The sequence below is a fragment of the Rhinoraja longicauda genome, chromosome 37 (assembly GCF_053455715.1).
Source record: "Rhinoraja longicauda isolate Sanriku21f chromosome 37, sRhiLon1.1, whole genome shotgun sequence".
NCBI classification, from domain to species: domain Eukaryota; kingdom Metazoa; phylum Chordata; class Chondrichthyes; order Rajiformes; family Arhynchobatidae; genus Rhinoraja; species Rhinoraja longicauda.
This window is the reverse complement of record NC_135989.1, coordinates 8,514,199-8,531,206: the sequence shown is the minus strand read 5'-3', so window position 1 is coordinate 8,531,206 and position 17,008 is coordinate 8,514,199. Positions and strand designations below refer to the sequence as shown.

General features: G+C 53.0%; 1 protein-coding gene across 1 annotated transcript in view; it reads left to right on the top strand.

Moving 5' to 3' along the window:
* Positions 1-16,195, top strand: part of LOC144610578 (keratin, type I cytoskeletal 19-like) — a 20,003-nt gene extending 3,808 nt beyond the window's left edge. Inside the window, exons 2-10 of the mRNA XM_078429387.1 lie at positions 3,889-3,971; positions 5,141-5,297; positions 6,669-6,830; positions 8,258-8,383; positions 9,105-9,322; positions 10,791-10,834; positions 12,044-12,068; positions 14,055-14,074; positions 16,090-16,195. Coding sequence (XP_078285513.1) covers positions 3,889-3,971; positions 5,141-5,297; positions 6,669-6,830; positions 8,258-8,383; positions 9,105-9,322; positions 10,791-10,834; positions 12,044-12,068; positions 14,055-14,074; positions 16,090-16,106 — 852 coding nt within the window. The 3' untranslated portion in view covers positions 16,107-16,195. The remainder of the gene's footprint in view (positions 1-3,888; positions 3,972-5,140; positions 5,298-6,668; positions 6,831-8,257; positions 8,384-9,104; positions 9,323-10,790; positions 10,835-12,043; positions 12,069-14,054; positions 14,075-16,089) is intronic.
* The last annotated feature ends 813 nt before the right edge of the window (positions 16,196-17,008 follow it).

Here is a 17,008-nt window from a genome sequence, read left to right as displayed (position 1 = left end):
TACCTCTCCTCTCCCTTTCTCTCTCCCTCTCTCTCTCTCTCTCTCTCTCTCTCTCTCTCTCTCTCTCTCTCTCTCTCTCTCTCTCTCTCTCTCTCTCTCTCTCTCTCTCTCCCTCTCCCTCTCCCTCTCTCTTTCTCCCTCTCTCTCCCTCTCTCTCTCCTCCCTCTCTCCCTCCCTCTCCTCCCTCCCTCTCTCTCCCTCCCTCTCTCCCTCCCTCCCTCCCTTTCTCTCTCTTTCTCTCCCCTCCCTTTCTCTCTCTTTCTCTCTCTCCCTCTCTTCTTCTCCATCTCTCTCCCTCTCTTTCTCTCCCTTTCTCTCCTCTCTCTCCTCCTCTCTCTTTCTCTCCCTTTCTCTCCCTCTCTCTCGCTCTCTCTCTCTCTCTCTCCCTTTCTCTCCCTCTCTCTCTCTCTCTCTCTCTCTCTCTCTTTCTCTCTCTCTCTCTCTCTTTCTCTCCCTCTCTCTCTCTCTTTCTCTCCCTCTCTCTCCCTCTCTTTCTCTCCCTCTCTCTCTCACTCTTTCTCTCCCTCTCTCTCTCTCTCTCTCTTTCTCTCCCTCTCTCTCTCTCTCTCTCTCTCTCTCTCTCTCTCTCTCTTTCTCTCCCTCTCTCTCTCTCTCTCTCTCTCTTAAAAAAAATTTTTTTTTTAAAGAGTGCCGGAGTAACTCTGCCCGGATGAGAAGCTTTTTGTTGCGTGCTAACCCGTCAGCAGAAAGACAATACATGATTACAATCAATCCCTTTGCAGTGTACAGATAGATGCATGATAAGGGAATAACGTTCCGTGCAAGGTAAAGCCAGCAAAGTCAAGTCAAGGATAGTCCGAGCTAGATAGTAGTTCAGCACTGCTCTCTGGTTGTGGTAGGATGGTTCAGTTGCCTGATAACAGCCGGGAAGAAACTGTCCCTGAATCTGGAGGTGTGCGTTTTCACACTTCTGTACCTTTTGCCTGATGGGAGAGGGGAGAAGAGGGAGTGGCCGGGGGTGAGACTGGTCCTTGATTGTGCTGCTGGCCTTGCCGAGGCAGCGTGAGGTGCAGATGGAGTCAATGGAACGGAGGTTGGTTTGGGTTGGAAGGAACTGCAGATGCTGGTTTAAACCGAACATAGACAGGAAAAAGCTGGAGTAACTCAGCGGGACGGGTAGCGTCTCTGGAGAGAAGGAATGGGTGACGTTTCGGGCCGAGACCCTTCTTCAGACTGGTTTGCGTGACGGTCTGGGCTGCGTCCACAAACCACTGCATTTTCAGATGGTCCTCCGTGGGGCTGTCCACAAACCAGGCTGTGATGTTTCCTGATACAATGCCTGTCCTGCTGAGTTACTCCAGCATTTTGTGTCTACGTGGTCATCCAACCTTGGATCCTTGCTGTAGAAACAAGGGGCCACAGTCGCTGGTTTATACAGGTTTGCCCTTAGACAAGGGTCGACCTGGGAGGTGAGACAAGACTCGACCCCCCGGGTAGAGGGATAAGGGCAGGTGCAGAAACCGATCACAAACATGAATGTACTCTTGAGCCGGGGTGGGGCTGGTTGGTTCTAAGGTTTCCTGCCACATCCCAAAGACGTGCAGGTTTGCAGGTTAATTGTCTCCCAGTAGGCTGCCCCTAGTGTGTTGGGAGTGGATGAGAAAGTGAGATAAAATACAACTGGTGTGAACAGGTGATCGATGATCGGTGTGGTTGATGTAGGAAAATAATTGCAGATGCTGGTACAAATCGAAGGTATCACAAAAAGCTGGAGTAACTCAGTGGGTCAGGCAGCATCTCAGGATTACTTTTTTTTTAGATTTAGAGATACAGCGTGGAAACAGGCCCTTCGGCCCACCGAGTCCGTGCCGCCCAGCGATCCCCGCACACTAACACTATCCTACACACACTAGGGACGATTTTTACATTTACCCAGTCAACTAACGTACATACCTGTACGTCTTTGGAGTGTGGGAGGAAACCGAAGATCTCGGAGAAAACCCACGCAGGTCACGGGGAGAACGTACAAACTCCGTACAGACGGCACCCGTAGTCAGGATCGAACCCGAGTTTCAGGCGTTGCATTCGCTGTAAGGCAGCAACTCTACCGCTGCGCCACCGTGCCGCCCATGGAGAGAAGGAATGGGTGACGTTGCAAAACGATACCAGAAACGTCACCCATTCCTTCTCTCCTGAGATGCTGCCTGACCCGCTGAGTTACTCCAGCTTTTTGCGATACCGATGATCGGCATGGACCCATTGGGCCCAAGGGCCTGTTTCCATGCTGTATCTTTCATTTGATCATTCAAACACCAATACTAGAGTCTTTTAAAAGACACACACTCACAGAGTCGCACAGCAGGTCAGGCAGCAATCTCTGGAGAATGTGGATAGGCGACGTTTAAGCTTGAAGAAGGGTCCCCATTGCCTGTCCATGTTCTCCAGAGGTGCTGTCTGACCGGCTAAGTTTAGCTCAGTTTAAGTTCAGGGATACAGTGCAGAAGCAGCCCCTTCAGCCCAACGAGTCCGTGCCGACCAGTGGTCGGTTTAGTTTAGAGATACAACATGGGAACAGGCCATTCGGTCCACCGAGTCCAGTGATCCCCGCACACTAATACTATCCTACACACACTAGGGACAATTTACAATTATACCAAGCCAATTAACCGACAAACCTGTACGCATTTGGAATATGGGAGGAAAGCGGAGATATCGGAGAAAGCCCACGCAGGTCACGGGGAGAACGTGCAAACTCTGTACAGGCAGCACCCGTGGTCAGGATCGAACCTGACGTTGTGAGGCAGCAACTCTACCGCTGCGCCATCGTGCGGAGTTACTCCAGCACTTTGAGTCTTTTTTTCGCAGTAAGATTTGCATAATTGTGTTGTCCGACCCCTTTGGAAATAGGACCACGCCATATTACCCTTCCCCATTACCCGCTCCTGATGTGGTGGTCTCTTGTGTTGCCTGCAAGGGTCTGTAGATTTCCTGTGCATCTTTGCACGTTTTTCTTCCTCTAAGCAGTTAATTTTTGTTTTTCCCACCAAAATGAGTAGCCTCACCATTTCCCAGTTGGTACTCCAACCCAGTATCTGTGCAACTCAGCAGTACTCATGGGTCTGGAAGGAATTCGATCTGTTTAGTTTATAGATCCGGACCAACACCTTTGACCACAAGTCCATCGGGCAGTGGTCAGCACGGAACGTGCTGCAGGCACTGCAGGGGAATGACTCCATGGATCCTGTGGCGTGGTTCCCAGAGCAGACTGCCCAGCTTGTCTGGCAAAATGCCTCATCGCCAGAACTCACCAACAAGCACCAAGACCTGGCTTGGCTGGCTGTGAGGGGAGCCCTCCCAGTCGGATCCTTCCTGCACCGCCGGAACCTGCCCTCGGGACGGCTGCTATGGAGAGGAACGTATACGATTATTAAGGGGTTGGAAACGTTAGAGGCAGGAAACTTGTTCCCAATGTTGGGGGAGTTCAGAACCAGGGGCCACAGTTTAAGAATAAGGGGTAGGCCATTTAGAACGGAGATGAGGAAAAACCTTTTCAGTCAGAGAGTTGTAAATCTGTGGAATTCTCTGCCTCAGAAGGCAGTGGAGGCCAATTCTCTGAATGCATTCAAGAGAGAGCTAGATAGAGCTCTTAAGGATTGCAGAGTCAGGGAGTATGGGGAGAAGGCAGGAACGGGGTACTGATTGAGAATGATCAGCCATGATCACATTGAATGGCGGTGCTGGCTCGAAGGGCCGAATGGCCTACTCCTGCACCTATTGTCTATTGTCTATTGTCTTCGTCCATTGCCTTCAGCCCAATGCCAACTCTTGTGATGGTGCTTCTGATACTTCCCTGTGTTAATGGGACTTCATGCTGTTGCTCCATCTCCACCAGCCTCCGGTGACCTTGCTCCCTTTCATCCCTCCTAGATACACCAAGCCATCATCCAGAATTCCACCATCGCCCTGGAGATCGACAATGCCAAGCTGGCAGCTGAGGACTTCCAGAACAAGTGAGTAGATCCTCCCCGCAAACATAAACGGGCACAGAGTGCTGGAGAACCTCAGCAGGTCAGGCAGCATCTCTGGAGAACGTGGACGGGTCACGTTTCGGGGTCGAAACCCTTCTTCAGACTGACTGTACACGGGGGTGGTGAGGCTGGAAGAGAGGTGGATGTTGTGCAAAGTCTGGCAAGTGATAGGTGGATACAGGTGGAATAGGGGGTTGGGGGTGGTGGGACAAAGGCTGGAGGTGAAAAGGCACAGTGTGAGATAAGGAGATAAGAGCAGGTCTAGTTCAGTATATTATGTCACATGTACCGAGGTACAGTGAAAAGCTTTTTAGTTGTGTGCTACCCAGTCAGTGGAAACATATTAATGCAAAATGTAAAACCAGAGGAATAGAACAAAAGGGAGAGGAGGGAAGGACAAAGGGAAGTATTCACTGGAGTTTAGAAGGTGAGATCTTATAGAGACGTATAAAATTATAAAAGGACTGGACAAGCTAGATGCAGGAAAAATGTTCCCAATGTTGGGGGAGTCCAGAACCAGGGGCCACACAGTCTTAGAATAAAGGGGAGGCCATTTTGGCTCGAAGGGCCGAATGGCCTACTCCTGCACCTATTGTCTACTCCTGCACCTATTGTCACCCCGAAACTGAGGTGGGAAGGAACTTTTTCACCCAGAGAGTTGTGAATTTGTGGAATTCTCTGCCACAGAGGGCAGTGGAGGCCAAATCACTGGATGAATTTAAGAGAGAGTTAGACAGAGCTCTAGGGGCTAGTGGAATCAAGGGATATGGGGAGAAGTTGGGCACAGGTTACTGATTGTGGCTGATCAGCCACGATCACAGTGAATGGCGGTGCTGGCTCGAAGAGCCGAATGGCCTCCTCCTGCACCCATTTTCTATGTTTCTACCTTGCACTAAACGTTATTCCCTTATCGTGTGCCTGTACACTGTAAATGGCTCGATCCTAATCATGCATTGTCTTTCTGCTGACTGGCTGACAAGCGACGAAAAGCTTTTCACTGTACCTCGCTCGGCACAGGTGACAATAAACCGAAGTGATCTTTGGCTGGAGTATCTCTAACACCTAACGCCTACAGCGTGACCCATGGTAATCCTGCCTTGTTGCCCAGCTTGGTACTGATGTGGTGATGCTTGTTTCCCCGTGTGCTACAGGTGGCAGACGGAGCAGGGTCTCAGGATGTCGGTGGAGTCCGACATTGATGGCCTCCACAACCTGAAGGCCACCTACCTGCAGTTGCAGGAGAACCTGACCGATGACATTGCCGGGCTGGAGGACGAGATCGCCTTCCTGAAGAAGAACCACGAGGAGGTGGGGTGGCTGGGCACTGTCCCTGTTTGCAAAAGCTTTTTAAAAAAATATTGGAGTACACAGCATGGCAACAGGCCCTTCGGCCCACCGGACCTGCGATCCCCGCACACTAACACTATCCTACACACACTAGGGACAATGTTCAATGATACCAAGCCAATTAACCTTCAAACCTGTACGCCTTTGGAGTGCGGGATAAAACCGGAGATCTCGGGGTAAACCCACGCAGGTCACGGGGAGAACGAACAAACTCCGTACAGACGGCGCCCGTAGTCAGGATTGAACCCGGGTCTCTGACGATGTACAGCAGCAACTCTACCACTGGGCGGCACGGTGGCGCAGCGGTAGAGTTGCTGCCTTACAGCGAATGCAGCGTCGGAGACTCAGGTTCGATCCTGACTACGGGCGCCGTCTGTACGGAGTTTGTACGTTCTCCCCGTGACCTGCGTGGGTTTCTCCGAGATCTTCGGTTTCCTCCCACGCTCCAAAGACGTGCAGATATGTAGGTTAATTGGCTGGGCAAATGTAAAAAATTGTCCCTAGTGGGTGTAGGATCGCTGGGCTGCGCGGACCCGGTGGGCCGAAGGGCCTGTTTCTGCGCTGTATCTCTAAATCTAAAATCTAAACTGCCCCATAGCTGAATAAAGTATCTATCTGTGGGGGAGGGGAGGGGGGATGCTTGGTCACAGTACCAGTGAATGGGCTGTTGGGTAGCGGCAGAAACCAATGATAGCCATCCCCTATCCATAGGGAACCATTCAAGTACCATTCAATCATTGCAACCAGCACCACCCATCAACGTTTAGGGATGAACTGCAGATGCTGGTACAACCGAAAACAGGCGCTAAAAGCTGGAGTAACTCAGTGGGCCAGGCAGCAACTCTGGAGGGAAGTAATAGGCCACGTTTCGGGTGGAGGCCCTTCTTCAGACTGAGCGTCGGGGGAACGGGGAGCAAGAGATACAGACAGTACTTGGGAGAAATGAATGGAAGATATGCAAAAAGCACGGGTGCTATCTTTACGGAGTTTGCACGTTCTCCCCATGACTGCCTGGCTGCTCCGGTCTCCTCCCACCCTCCAAAGATGTACAAGGTTTGTAGGTTAAATGGCTTCGGTGAAAATAGTAAGTTGTCCCATAGAGCTAGTGTATGGGCTGGTCCGGGCCGGACTCGGTGGGCTGAAGGGCCTGTTTCCGTGCTGTAAGAGTGAACGATACTGCACTAGAGGTTCAGCACGTGTAGTGTTGTTAGACAGACACGGACGGGGGGGGGGGGGGGGGGGGAGGAGGGGAGGGGGGGGGGGAGGAGGGGAGGGGGGGGGGGAGTCACTGGGGGTGGTGCTGACCTTGCTCTCTGTCCCTGTCTCTTTCAGGAGCTCAGGATGTTGCGCCAACATAGGTCCCAGGACATACAAGTAGAGGTGGACTCGGAGCCAGGCGAAAGCCTGGAGCAGGTCATGGCTCAGCTCAGAGAGCAATACGCAAAGATGGCCGGTGAAAACAAGGCAGGCATGGAGAAATGGTACCAGGACCAGGTAAGGATTGGACTGGCCGCTCACAGCAGCCCAACCTCCACCATGCTCAAGCACTGCTTGCCTTGAGACTCCCTGACGGTGGACACGGGCTTGTGGAGGGCAAGGCCGCCATGATGGCTCGTCCACTCTGGCAGCTGGAGCTTCCCAACTGGACATCGCCTCTCCGGCCCACGGCCTCACCACCCTCTCCCAGGCTCCTGTCTCCCTCAGACGCTCCGGGTCGGCCACAGGCCGCTGGGAAAGGCCGGGATAGAGTGGATGTGGAGTGGATGCTTCCACCAGTGGGAGAGTCCACGACCAGAGGCCACAGCCTCAGAATAATAGGACGTAGCTTGAGAAAGGAGATGAGGAGGCATGTCTTCAGTCAGAGGGCGGTGAATCTGTGGAACTCATTGCCACAGACGGCAGTGGGGGACAAGTCATTGGGTATTTTTAAGACGGAGACTGGCAGATTGTTGATTAGTACGGGGTGTCAGGGGTTGTGGGGCGAAGGCAGGATGATAGGGTTGAGAGGGTCAGCCATGTTTGAATGGCGGAATAGACTCGATGGGCCGAATGGCCTGATTCTGCTCCTAGATCTTGTGAGCTGGGCCTCCAGTGTGAAGCGCTCCTCTGGGTGGTTTCTGGGGTTTCTGGCTGTTGATGTTGAGCCCAACAGCCGCCTCCCGTCCCAACGTTTAATTCCCTGGGGGCTCCAAACGTCAGAGGGATGGCAGGGGCTGGAGGGTGGTGTGGGACTGCCAGAGGCCGTGAGAGGCAGGAGAGGAGCCTGAGGGGTAATATTCACACAAAGCGAGGTGGGACCAGCATGGAACCAGCTGCCACAGGAGGTCTTTGAGGCAGGTACCATGGCAACGTTTGAGAAACATTTGGACAGGTGCATGGATGGGACAGGTTTGGTGGGATAGCTGCCGAACGCAGGCAGCTGAGACCCGTGTAGATTAGACATGTTGGCCAGTGTGGGCAAGTTGGGCCGAAGGGCCTGTTTCCACGCTGGAACACTCCATGACCCGGTGACTGTGTGAATGCAACCCTTTGTTCCCCAACACACTGCGGCCCCACACAGGCTCAGCGTGGACAATGAAGTCACAGCAAGGAGTTGCAGCCTGAGCAGAGGCCCAGGGATTGTACTCTGGCCCAGAACACGCCCCCTCCCTCCACACACTGTCCACCTGGTCCCACACACTCGCCTGCAATGGAAGGACTGTGCAGGAGTTGTGAACCAGTGCGGGCACGAACCGCACGAGGAGATGCCCAGACCACTGTTGTGGGGTGCTCTCTGTGCCAGCGCTGCCACTGTGGGCAGCCCAGTGCCCCTGGATCACCACTCTGTCACCACACACCACCGCTCACACCCCCTGCCCGGTCTCACCACCCCCTCCTCTCTAACCCCCCCCCCCCCCCTCCTCCCATTATTCATTTCCCAGCTGGTGATTAAACAAACGACGGTCGCTGAGAACACCCAGGCTATGGATGGGGTCAGGAACGAGCTGAGTCAATATCGCCACCAGATGCAGGAGATGGAGATGGAGTACAACAGTTTACTTGGAAGTGTAAGTGACTTGTGGTAACGTGCAGCCCACTGGTGTGGGGGTGATGTTTACCCCAGAACCTCTAGTCATGATCTCACAGGGTGCGGGCACAGCTGGTGCCACCGGTGTTGGAGACCCTCACCCACCCTCTTCACCCACCCCTTCACCCCTCCTCACCCACCCCCTCACCATCACCCCTCCTCACCCACCCCTCACCATCACCCCCCCTCACCCACCCCCTCACCATCACCCCCCCTCACCCACCCCCTCACCATCACCCCTCCTCACCCAACCCCCCAAACCTCTCCCTCACCCACCCCTCACCCACCCCCTTCACCCACCCCCTCACCCACCCTCACCCACCCCCTCACCCACCCCCCTCACCCACCCCCTCACCTGCCACCCCCCATCTCCCTCACCCACCCCACCCCTCACCCCCTCCCTCCCTCACCCACCCACCTCCCCCTCACCCACCCACCTCCCCCTCACCCACCCCCTTCACCCCCCCACCCACCCCTCCCCCTCACCACCCTCACCCACCCCCCCCCATCCCCCTCACCCACCCCACCCCTCACCCCCTCCCTCCCTCACCCTCACCCACCCACCTCACCCTCACCCACCCCCTTCACCCCCCACCCACCCCTCACCCACCCCCCTCTCCCCGCCCACCCCTGGACCTACGGTTGGGAGCAGCCCATTGAGACGGGAGGTCAGACTGACAGAGGTGACCGTGTGCTTTCAGATCAACGCTTTGGGGAACACCCTGGGGCAGATCGAGGGAAGTTATGAGATGCAGCTCCATGGTCTGCAGACCAGCCTCGCTCATCTGGAGGGTGATCTGGGCCGGATCAGGCAAGAACTGATGCACCAGAACGGAGAGTACGAGAAGCTGCTGAACATCAAGATGAGGCTGGAGGCTGAGATCGGCCAGTACAGAGTCTTGCTGAGCGGGCACCAAGGGTAAGGCATCCAAGAGTCAGGATTTTGGAAATGAAAGAAAGCTTGAAGTTGGGAATAGGTTGCGTGCTCAGCCACGACGATATCAGTCCAAGAGTCAAGTGTTTTATTGACCCTGTCTTCTCAACCCGAAACGCCACCCATTCCTTCTCTCCAGAGATGCTGCCTGTCCCGCGGAGATACTCCAGCATTTTGTGTCTGTCGCCAGTGTAAACCAGCATCGGCTGTTCCTTCCTGCACTATATCCGTTTCTCATCGCCACAGTGGCACGGGGCTGAATGGCCACATTATGCTATAATTTTCACTTTGATTTGAGTTGGAGCAGCAAGTTAGTGGGGCGGTCAGATCCTGGAAAACAGCTTGGGGGAGGAGGGGTGGGGAGAGAGGAGTATATAGAATTATGAAAGGCATAGATATGGTACAGAACTGTAATCTGGTTGAGTTTCACTCTGTACATAACTCATTTTTGCCTCCCCACAGCCAACAATGGGCTACTGTGGGCTCCTCCTTTCTTTGATCGTCGCTGCTTTCTTTGCATATCTTTCATTCATTTACTTTAGTTTAGAGATACAGCACGGAAACAGACCCTTTGGCCCACCGGGTCCGCACCGACCAGCGATCCCCGCACATTAACACAACCCTACACTCCCGGGGGACAATTATACATTTATACCAGGGCAATGAACCTGCAAACCTGCACGGCTTTGGAGTGCGGGAGGAAACCGAAGATCTCGGAGAGAACCCACGCAGGTCACGGGGAGAACGTACAAACTCCGTACAGACGGCGCCCGTAGTCAGGATCGAACCTGAGTCTCCGGCGCTGCATTCGCTGTAAGGCAGCAACTCTGCCGCTGCGCCACCGTGCCGCCCAGTGGTAGCGTTGCTGCTGTACATCGCCAGAGACCCGGGTTCGATCCTGACTACGGGTGCTGTCTGTACGGAGTTTGTACGTTCTCCCCGTGACCTGCGTGGGTTTACCCCGAGATCTCCGGTTTCCTCCCACACTCCAAAGGCGTACAGGTTTGAAGGTTAATTGGCTTGGTATCATTGTAAATTGTCCCTAGTGTGCGAGGCAGCCACTCTACCGCTGTGCCAGGGTGTTGCATTTACCTTCCACATCTCTCGTTTCCCTTTCCCCTGACTCTCAGTCTGATGAAGGGTCTCGACCCGAAACGTCACGGATGCCTTTCCCCCAGAGATGCTGCCTGGCCCGCTGAGTTACTCCACCTTCTTGTGTCCCACACTGTTGGACTGAGGCTTCTGAGATTTCCTGTGTTGTGGTTTCCAAGGGGAATTGATGTCTTCGCCACTCATCTCCTTGGGTATTGCCTTCGACCACAGAGTGCAGAGTTGTGGCCAGGACCGCACAGTTCCCCACCCGGTTTTGTGAATCTCCATTTTGTGTAAATCGTTGCTGACAAACTCCGTTTTCCTTCTTTTCCCCCCATTCTTCCCTCTCTAACATGATTAGGTCCAGCAGTGGATTCTCTTCCAGCATCTCAAGTGGCCAGAACAGTAAGTTTTCCAACGTCATTCCTACCGCTTTGCGTGAGGGAGAAGCTTTGTGTAATGGTGAAGGGTATTGGGATCATAATACCGTAGGATGATGGGGCAGAATTAGGGCATTCAGCCCATCGAGTCTGCTCTGCCATTCGATCATGGCTGATCTATTTTTCCCTCACAACCCCGTTCGCCTGCCATCTCCCTGCAACCGTTGATGCCTGTACTAATCAATAACCCCTCAATCTCTGCTTTAAAATTACCCATTGACTTGGCCTCCACAGCCATCTGCGGCAATGAATTCCACAGATTCACCACCCTCTGGCTAAAGAAATTCCCATTCATTAATCCTCAATTTTTCTTGCCATGGATGAAAAGTGTCCCTCGACCCTTTACCCCATCTGTCTGCAGGTCCTAATATTTGACACCAGACTGCACCGACCTCCTATACGTTTGCCTCCATTCATAACGTTCTGAATCCCGCTGCATAATCCCTTAACTTGTGGAACTCATTGCCACAGAGGGCTGAATCTCCAAAGTCTAAACTAAAGACCCGGATGGCTTCCTGTCCACTCCCCTCCACAGATGATGCCCGACATGCTAAATTACTCCAGCACTTTGTGTATTTTGCTCAAGTTTCGAATAAAGGGGGCGCCATTTAAAACTGAGGTGAGAAAGAACTTTTTCACCCAGAGTTGTGGATTTGTGGAATTCTCTGCCACAGAGGGCAGTGGGGGCCAATTCACTGGATGGATTTAAGAGATTGTTGGATATAGCTCTAGGGGCTAGTGGAATCAAGGGATATGGGGAGAAGGCAGGCACCGGTTGTTGATTGTGGATGATCAGTCATGATCACAATGAATGGCGGTGCGTACAGGCTTGAAGGGCTGAATGGCCTCCTCCTGCACCTGTTTTCTATGTTTCTATGTTCCAGCGACTGCAGTTCATAGAAACATAGAAAATAGGTGCAGGAGGAGGCCATTCGGCCCTTCGAGCCAGCACCGCCATTCATTGTGATCATGGCTGATCATCTACAATCAGTAACCCGTTCCTGCCTTCTCCCCATATCCCTTTGATTCCACTAGCCCCTAGAGCTCCATCCAACTCTTTCTTGTCCAGTTTCCGACCGTTGGGTGCTGGGATATCGGAGCGTTATTACACTTTAAGCTGTGGTTCTTCAAACTGTTGGATAACCACTTGTTTTTTTTTCCTGTCCAACCTTAGCATCAGGAGGCAAAGTAACTATCACGTAAGTTGCACCTATAGATATGAGTGTTTGGTCTGGGAAATTTGGAGATGCGATCCAAAGCCTATGTCTGAGCCCTTGGAAGAAGCTCCATTTTGTTCCTTAACAAAGAACTTTTGTTCCTAATTCATAATTAACGTCGTACAACATTAATCAATGCGGCTATTCGTACAGGTGATTTCCCTAACTTCAAGTAACCCTTTGTGTCCATCCCTCCCCCACCCAAGTCGTACCAGGGTCTCAACCTGAAACGCCACCCATTCCTTCTCTCCAGAGATGCTGCCTGTCCCGCTGAGCTACTCCAGCTTTTTGTGTCTATCTTTAAACCAGCATCTGCAGTTCCTTCCCACTCAAAGTCATCTTGTTGCGTCCCATGGGCTGTACTCTTTCGCACCTAGCCAACAGCTGACAATGGCCTGTGTCTTTATCATTGTTACTTCTCTGCACTTTCTTCTTTCACTCACTGTTCTATATCTCTCTACTTCACTGTCTATATCTCTCATTTCCCATTCCCCTGATTCCCAGACTGAAGAAGGGTCTCGACCCGAAACGTCACCCATTCCTTTGCTCCAGAGAAGCTGCCCGTCCCGCTGAGTTACTCCAGTTAATCTGCCATTCATACAGTTTGCCAACAACAACCAATGTGTCATGTGTTAATGGTAATGGAACAAAACCATGTTGGGACATTCTTAAAGCAATAATATACCAATTTTTTGGTTAGTGCAACTTTGGGTAAAGGCAGAAAGTGGGTAAATCCATTCTCTCATCTTATATTGACCGATCGATAAGGCCTGGAAACAGGCCCTTTGGCCCATCGAGTCCACACCAACCATCGATCATCCGTTCACACTCGTTCTATGTTCTATTCCCACATTCTCATCCACTCTCTACACACCAGAGGGCCAATTATCCTGCAAACCCTCGCTTCTTTGGGGTGCAGGAGGAGTCTGTCGATCAATCCCCTAGGCCGATTGATCCATGCCTGACGTTCGTATTGCTGACCTGATCTATGATCCATGCCTGGTTTTGGTAGTGTTACCTGTATTATGCTGCTGATTACATTGGTTTCACTTTGTAACCATGAGGTGTGCCATGCAGAGGTTTCCTCACTTGCTCTCTGCATTGTATTTGTAATAAAACGCTTATATAGAAGTTAAACGATTTGTGGAAATCTACACTTCTTACAGAGTCAGGGGCACCTGGAGGAAACCCACGCAGTCACAGAGGGAACGTGTAAACTCCACACGCACACACGCACGCACACAGACACACGCACACACACACGCACACAGACATGCACAGACACAGACACACACACACACACACACAGACACGCACACACAGGCACACACACACAGACACACACAGACACTCACGCACGCGCACACACACACACACGCACGCACACACACACACACGCACGCACACACGCACACACGCACGCACACACACAGACACGCATGCACGCACACACACAGACACACACACACAGACACACACGCACGCACACACAGGCACACGCACACACACACACAGACACACGCACGCACGCACACACACAGACAGCACCCGATGTCAGCATCGAACCCAGGCCTCTGGTGCTCGAGGCAGCAGTTCCACCCACTGCACCACAGTGCGGTCCTCGAACTCCAATCTTCACACAACATATCTGAGGACCACACTGGGGTTTGGGATGGTGGGGATATGGTGGGGATATAGTGAGGATATGGTGAGGATATGGTGGGGGTATGGTGGGGATATGGTGGGGGTATGGTGGGGATATGGTGGGGACATAGTGAGGATATGGTGAGGATATGGTGGGGGTATGGTGGGGATATGGTGGGGATATAGTGAGGATATGGTGAGGATATGGTGGGGATATAGTGAGGATATGGTGAGGATATGCCGAGGTTGCAGTCTTGCGGTATGTGTGATGATTGTCTGTGCGCTGGATTCCCACTGACTCTGCCATCCTTTGATCTTTTTCAGGAGCGTTACTGAAAGCAGACGTAAGTGACCCCCTTTACTCCATCAGTTCATAGGTGATAGGAGCAGAATTAGGCCATTCGGCCCATCAAATCTACTCCCGCCATTCAATCATGGCTGATCTATCTCTCCCTCCTAACCCCATTCTCCTGCCTTCTCCCCCTACCCACTGGCACCCAGAATAAGAATCTATCTATCCCTGCCTTAAATATATTCATTGACTTGGCCTCCACAGCTTTCTGTGGCAATGAATTCCACAGATTTGCCACCTTCTGACGAAAGAAATTCCTCCTCATCTCCTTCCTAAAGAAACGTCCTTTAATTCAGAGCTTGAGAGGAGACCTGATAGCATTCTGAACAAGTGTTGAGGCTCCAGAATGCAGCCTGGATTAGAGGGTTTCAGCTACAGGGAGAGGTTTGGATAGACCGAGATTGTTTTATCTGGAAAGTCGGAGGTTGAGGAGGGACTTGATAGAAGTACAAAAAATTCTGAGAGGCATAGGTAGCGTAGACAGAACCTTTTTATTCACAAAATGCTGGAGTAACTCAGCAGGTCAGGCAGCATCTCGGGAGAGAAGGAATGGGTGACGTTTCGGGTCGAGACCCTTCTTCAGACTGATGTCGGGGGTGGGACAAAGGAAGGATATAGGTGGAGACAGGAAGATAGAGGGAGATCTGGGAAGGAGGAGGGGAAGGGAGGGACAGAGGAGCTCCCAAGGAAGCAGATGTGGCTGTGGTAGCGAGTCTGGGTCAAGATGTGGTCGTAGAGTAGGAGGGCAGGAGAAATCACAGAGGGGGAGCAGCGAGAGAGCATGTTACTGAACTCTCGTCGAAGAGAGGAGGAGAACTTCTTCAAAGTGGACATACCTCGAAGAGAAATCGCAGTGGAGCAACCAGTAGTATAAGAAAATAACTGCAGATGCTGGTACAAATCGATTTATTCACAAAATGCTGGAGTAACTCAGCAGGTCAGGCAGCATCTCGGGAGAGAAGGAATGGGTGACGTTTCGGGTCGAGACCCTTCTTCAGACTGATGTCGGGGGTGGGACAAAGGAAGGATATAGGTGGAGACAGGAAGATAGAGGGAGATCTGGGAAGGAGGAGGGGAAGGGAGGGACAGAGGAGCTCCCAAGGAAGCAGAACCTTTTTGCCAGCGTGGAAATATCAAATACAAGAGGACATAGTTTTAAGGTGAGAGGGGATGTTATGGGGAGAAGGCAGGAGAATGGGGTCAAGAGGGGGAGATAGATCAGCCATGATTGAATGGCGGAGTAGACTCGAAGGGCCGAATGGCCTAATTCTGATCCTATCACATGAACGTGTTTGGCACGGACATTGTGGGCCGAAGGGCCTGTCATAGTCATAGAGAGTCATAGAGTGATACAGTGTGGAAACAGGCCCTTCAGCCCAACTTGCCCACAGCGGCCAACAATGTCCCAGCTACTCTAGTCCCACTTGCCTGCGTTTGGTCCATATCCCTCCAAACCTGTCCTATCCATGTACCTGCCCAACTGTTTCTCAAACGATGGATAGTCCCTGCCTCAACTACCTCCTCTGGCAGCTTGTTCCATACACACCACCACCCTCTGTGTGAAAAAGTTACCCCTCGGATTCTTATTAAATCTTTTCCCCTTCACCTTGAACCTGTGTCCTCTGGTCCTCGATTCCCCTACTCTGGGTAAAAGACTCTGTGCATCAACCCGATCTATTCCTCTCATGATTTTGTACACCTCTATAAGATCTCCCCTCATCCTCCTGCGCTCCATGGAATAGAGACCCAGCCTGCTCAACCTCTCCCTACAGCTCACACCCTCTAGTCCTGTGCTGTGCTGGTCTATGTCTGATTAGAAGGGAGATTGTGGACTTTGGGAGTGTTTCACCAGCCTGTGAAGCAGGTGAGGTGTGCGTTGGGAAGTGGGTGAAAGGAGAGAGAGGGTTGGGAGGGATCAAGGGATTCTGAGCAATGACAATAAACTAAACCAAATTAAAGCAAGACCCAGGCCAGCAGAGTTAACGTGGATTATCTGATTTGTTTTAGAAACGGTTACGAAATGAAGACGCCGTTCCTGAGGGGCTTCGGATGACCCTGGATCAACTCCCCCCCCCAACTCACGCTTCCTTCTGTGACTGTTATTGGAACCCTGGACTGTGGGCTCTCAGACTACGTCTCCCCTCCATCCCCCTCCCCTCCTGTCCACCCCCCTCCCCTCCATCCCCCTCCTCTCCCCTCCCCTCCATCCCCCTCCTCTCCCCACCCCTCTAACCCTCTCCTCTCCCCACCCCTCCAACCCTCTCCTCTCCCCACCCCTCCAACCGTCTCCTCTCTCCACCCCTCCAACCCTCTCCTCTCCCCACCCCTCCAACCCTCTCCTCTCCCCACCCCTCCAACCCTCTCCTCTCCTCACCCCTCCAACCCTCTCCTCTCCTCACCCCTCCAACCCTCTCCACTCCACCCCCCACCCCACCCGTCCATCCCCCACTCTGTCCATTCCACCCCCCCACACCTCCCCTCCAACCCCCACCACCCCCCCCCCCCCCACCCTTCCCCTTCATTCCACCCCCACCCTGTCCACTCCACTCCCTCCCCTCCCATCCGGCCCCACCCCTCCTCTCCATCATCTCCCCCTCTGCCCCCACCCCTCCTCTCCATCACCCCCCCCCTCTGCCCCACCCCCCCCTCTGCACTCTGCTCTTCACGCTGTGACGCTTCTCAAACACGGGAGGTGGGGCAGGATGTTTGTACTCGTTGGACAAGGGGCTCCCGTACCACGGCCCCAGGCGGTCATCGTGGAGATGGCTCCACCTCACGGCCGGCACGGGTGGTGCAGCGGGTTGAACCGCTGCCTCGCAGCGCCGGAGACCCGGGTTCGATCCTGACCTCGGGTGCTGCCTGTGCGGAGTTTGCGCCTTCTCCCCGTGACCTGCGTGGGTTTCCTCCGGTTTCCTCCCACATCCCA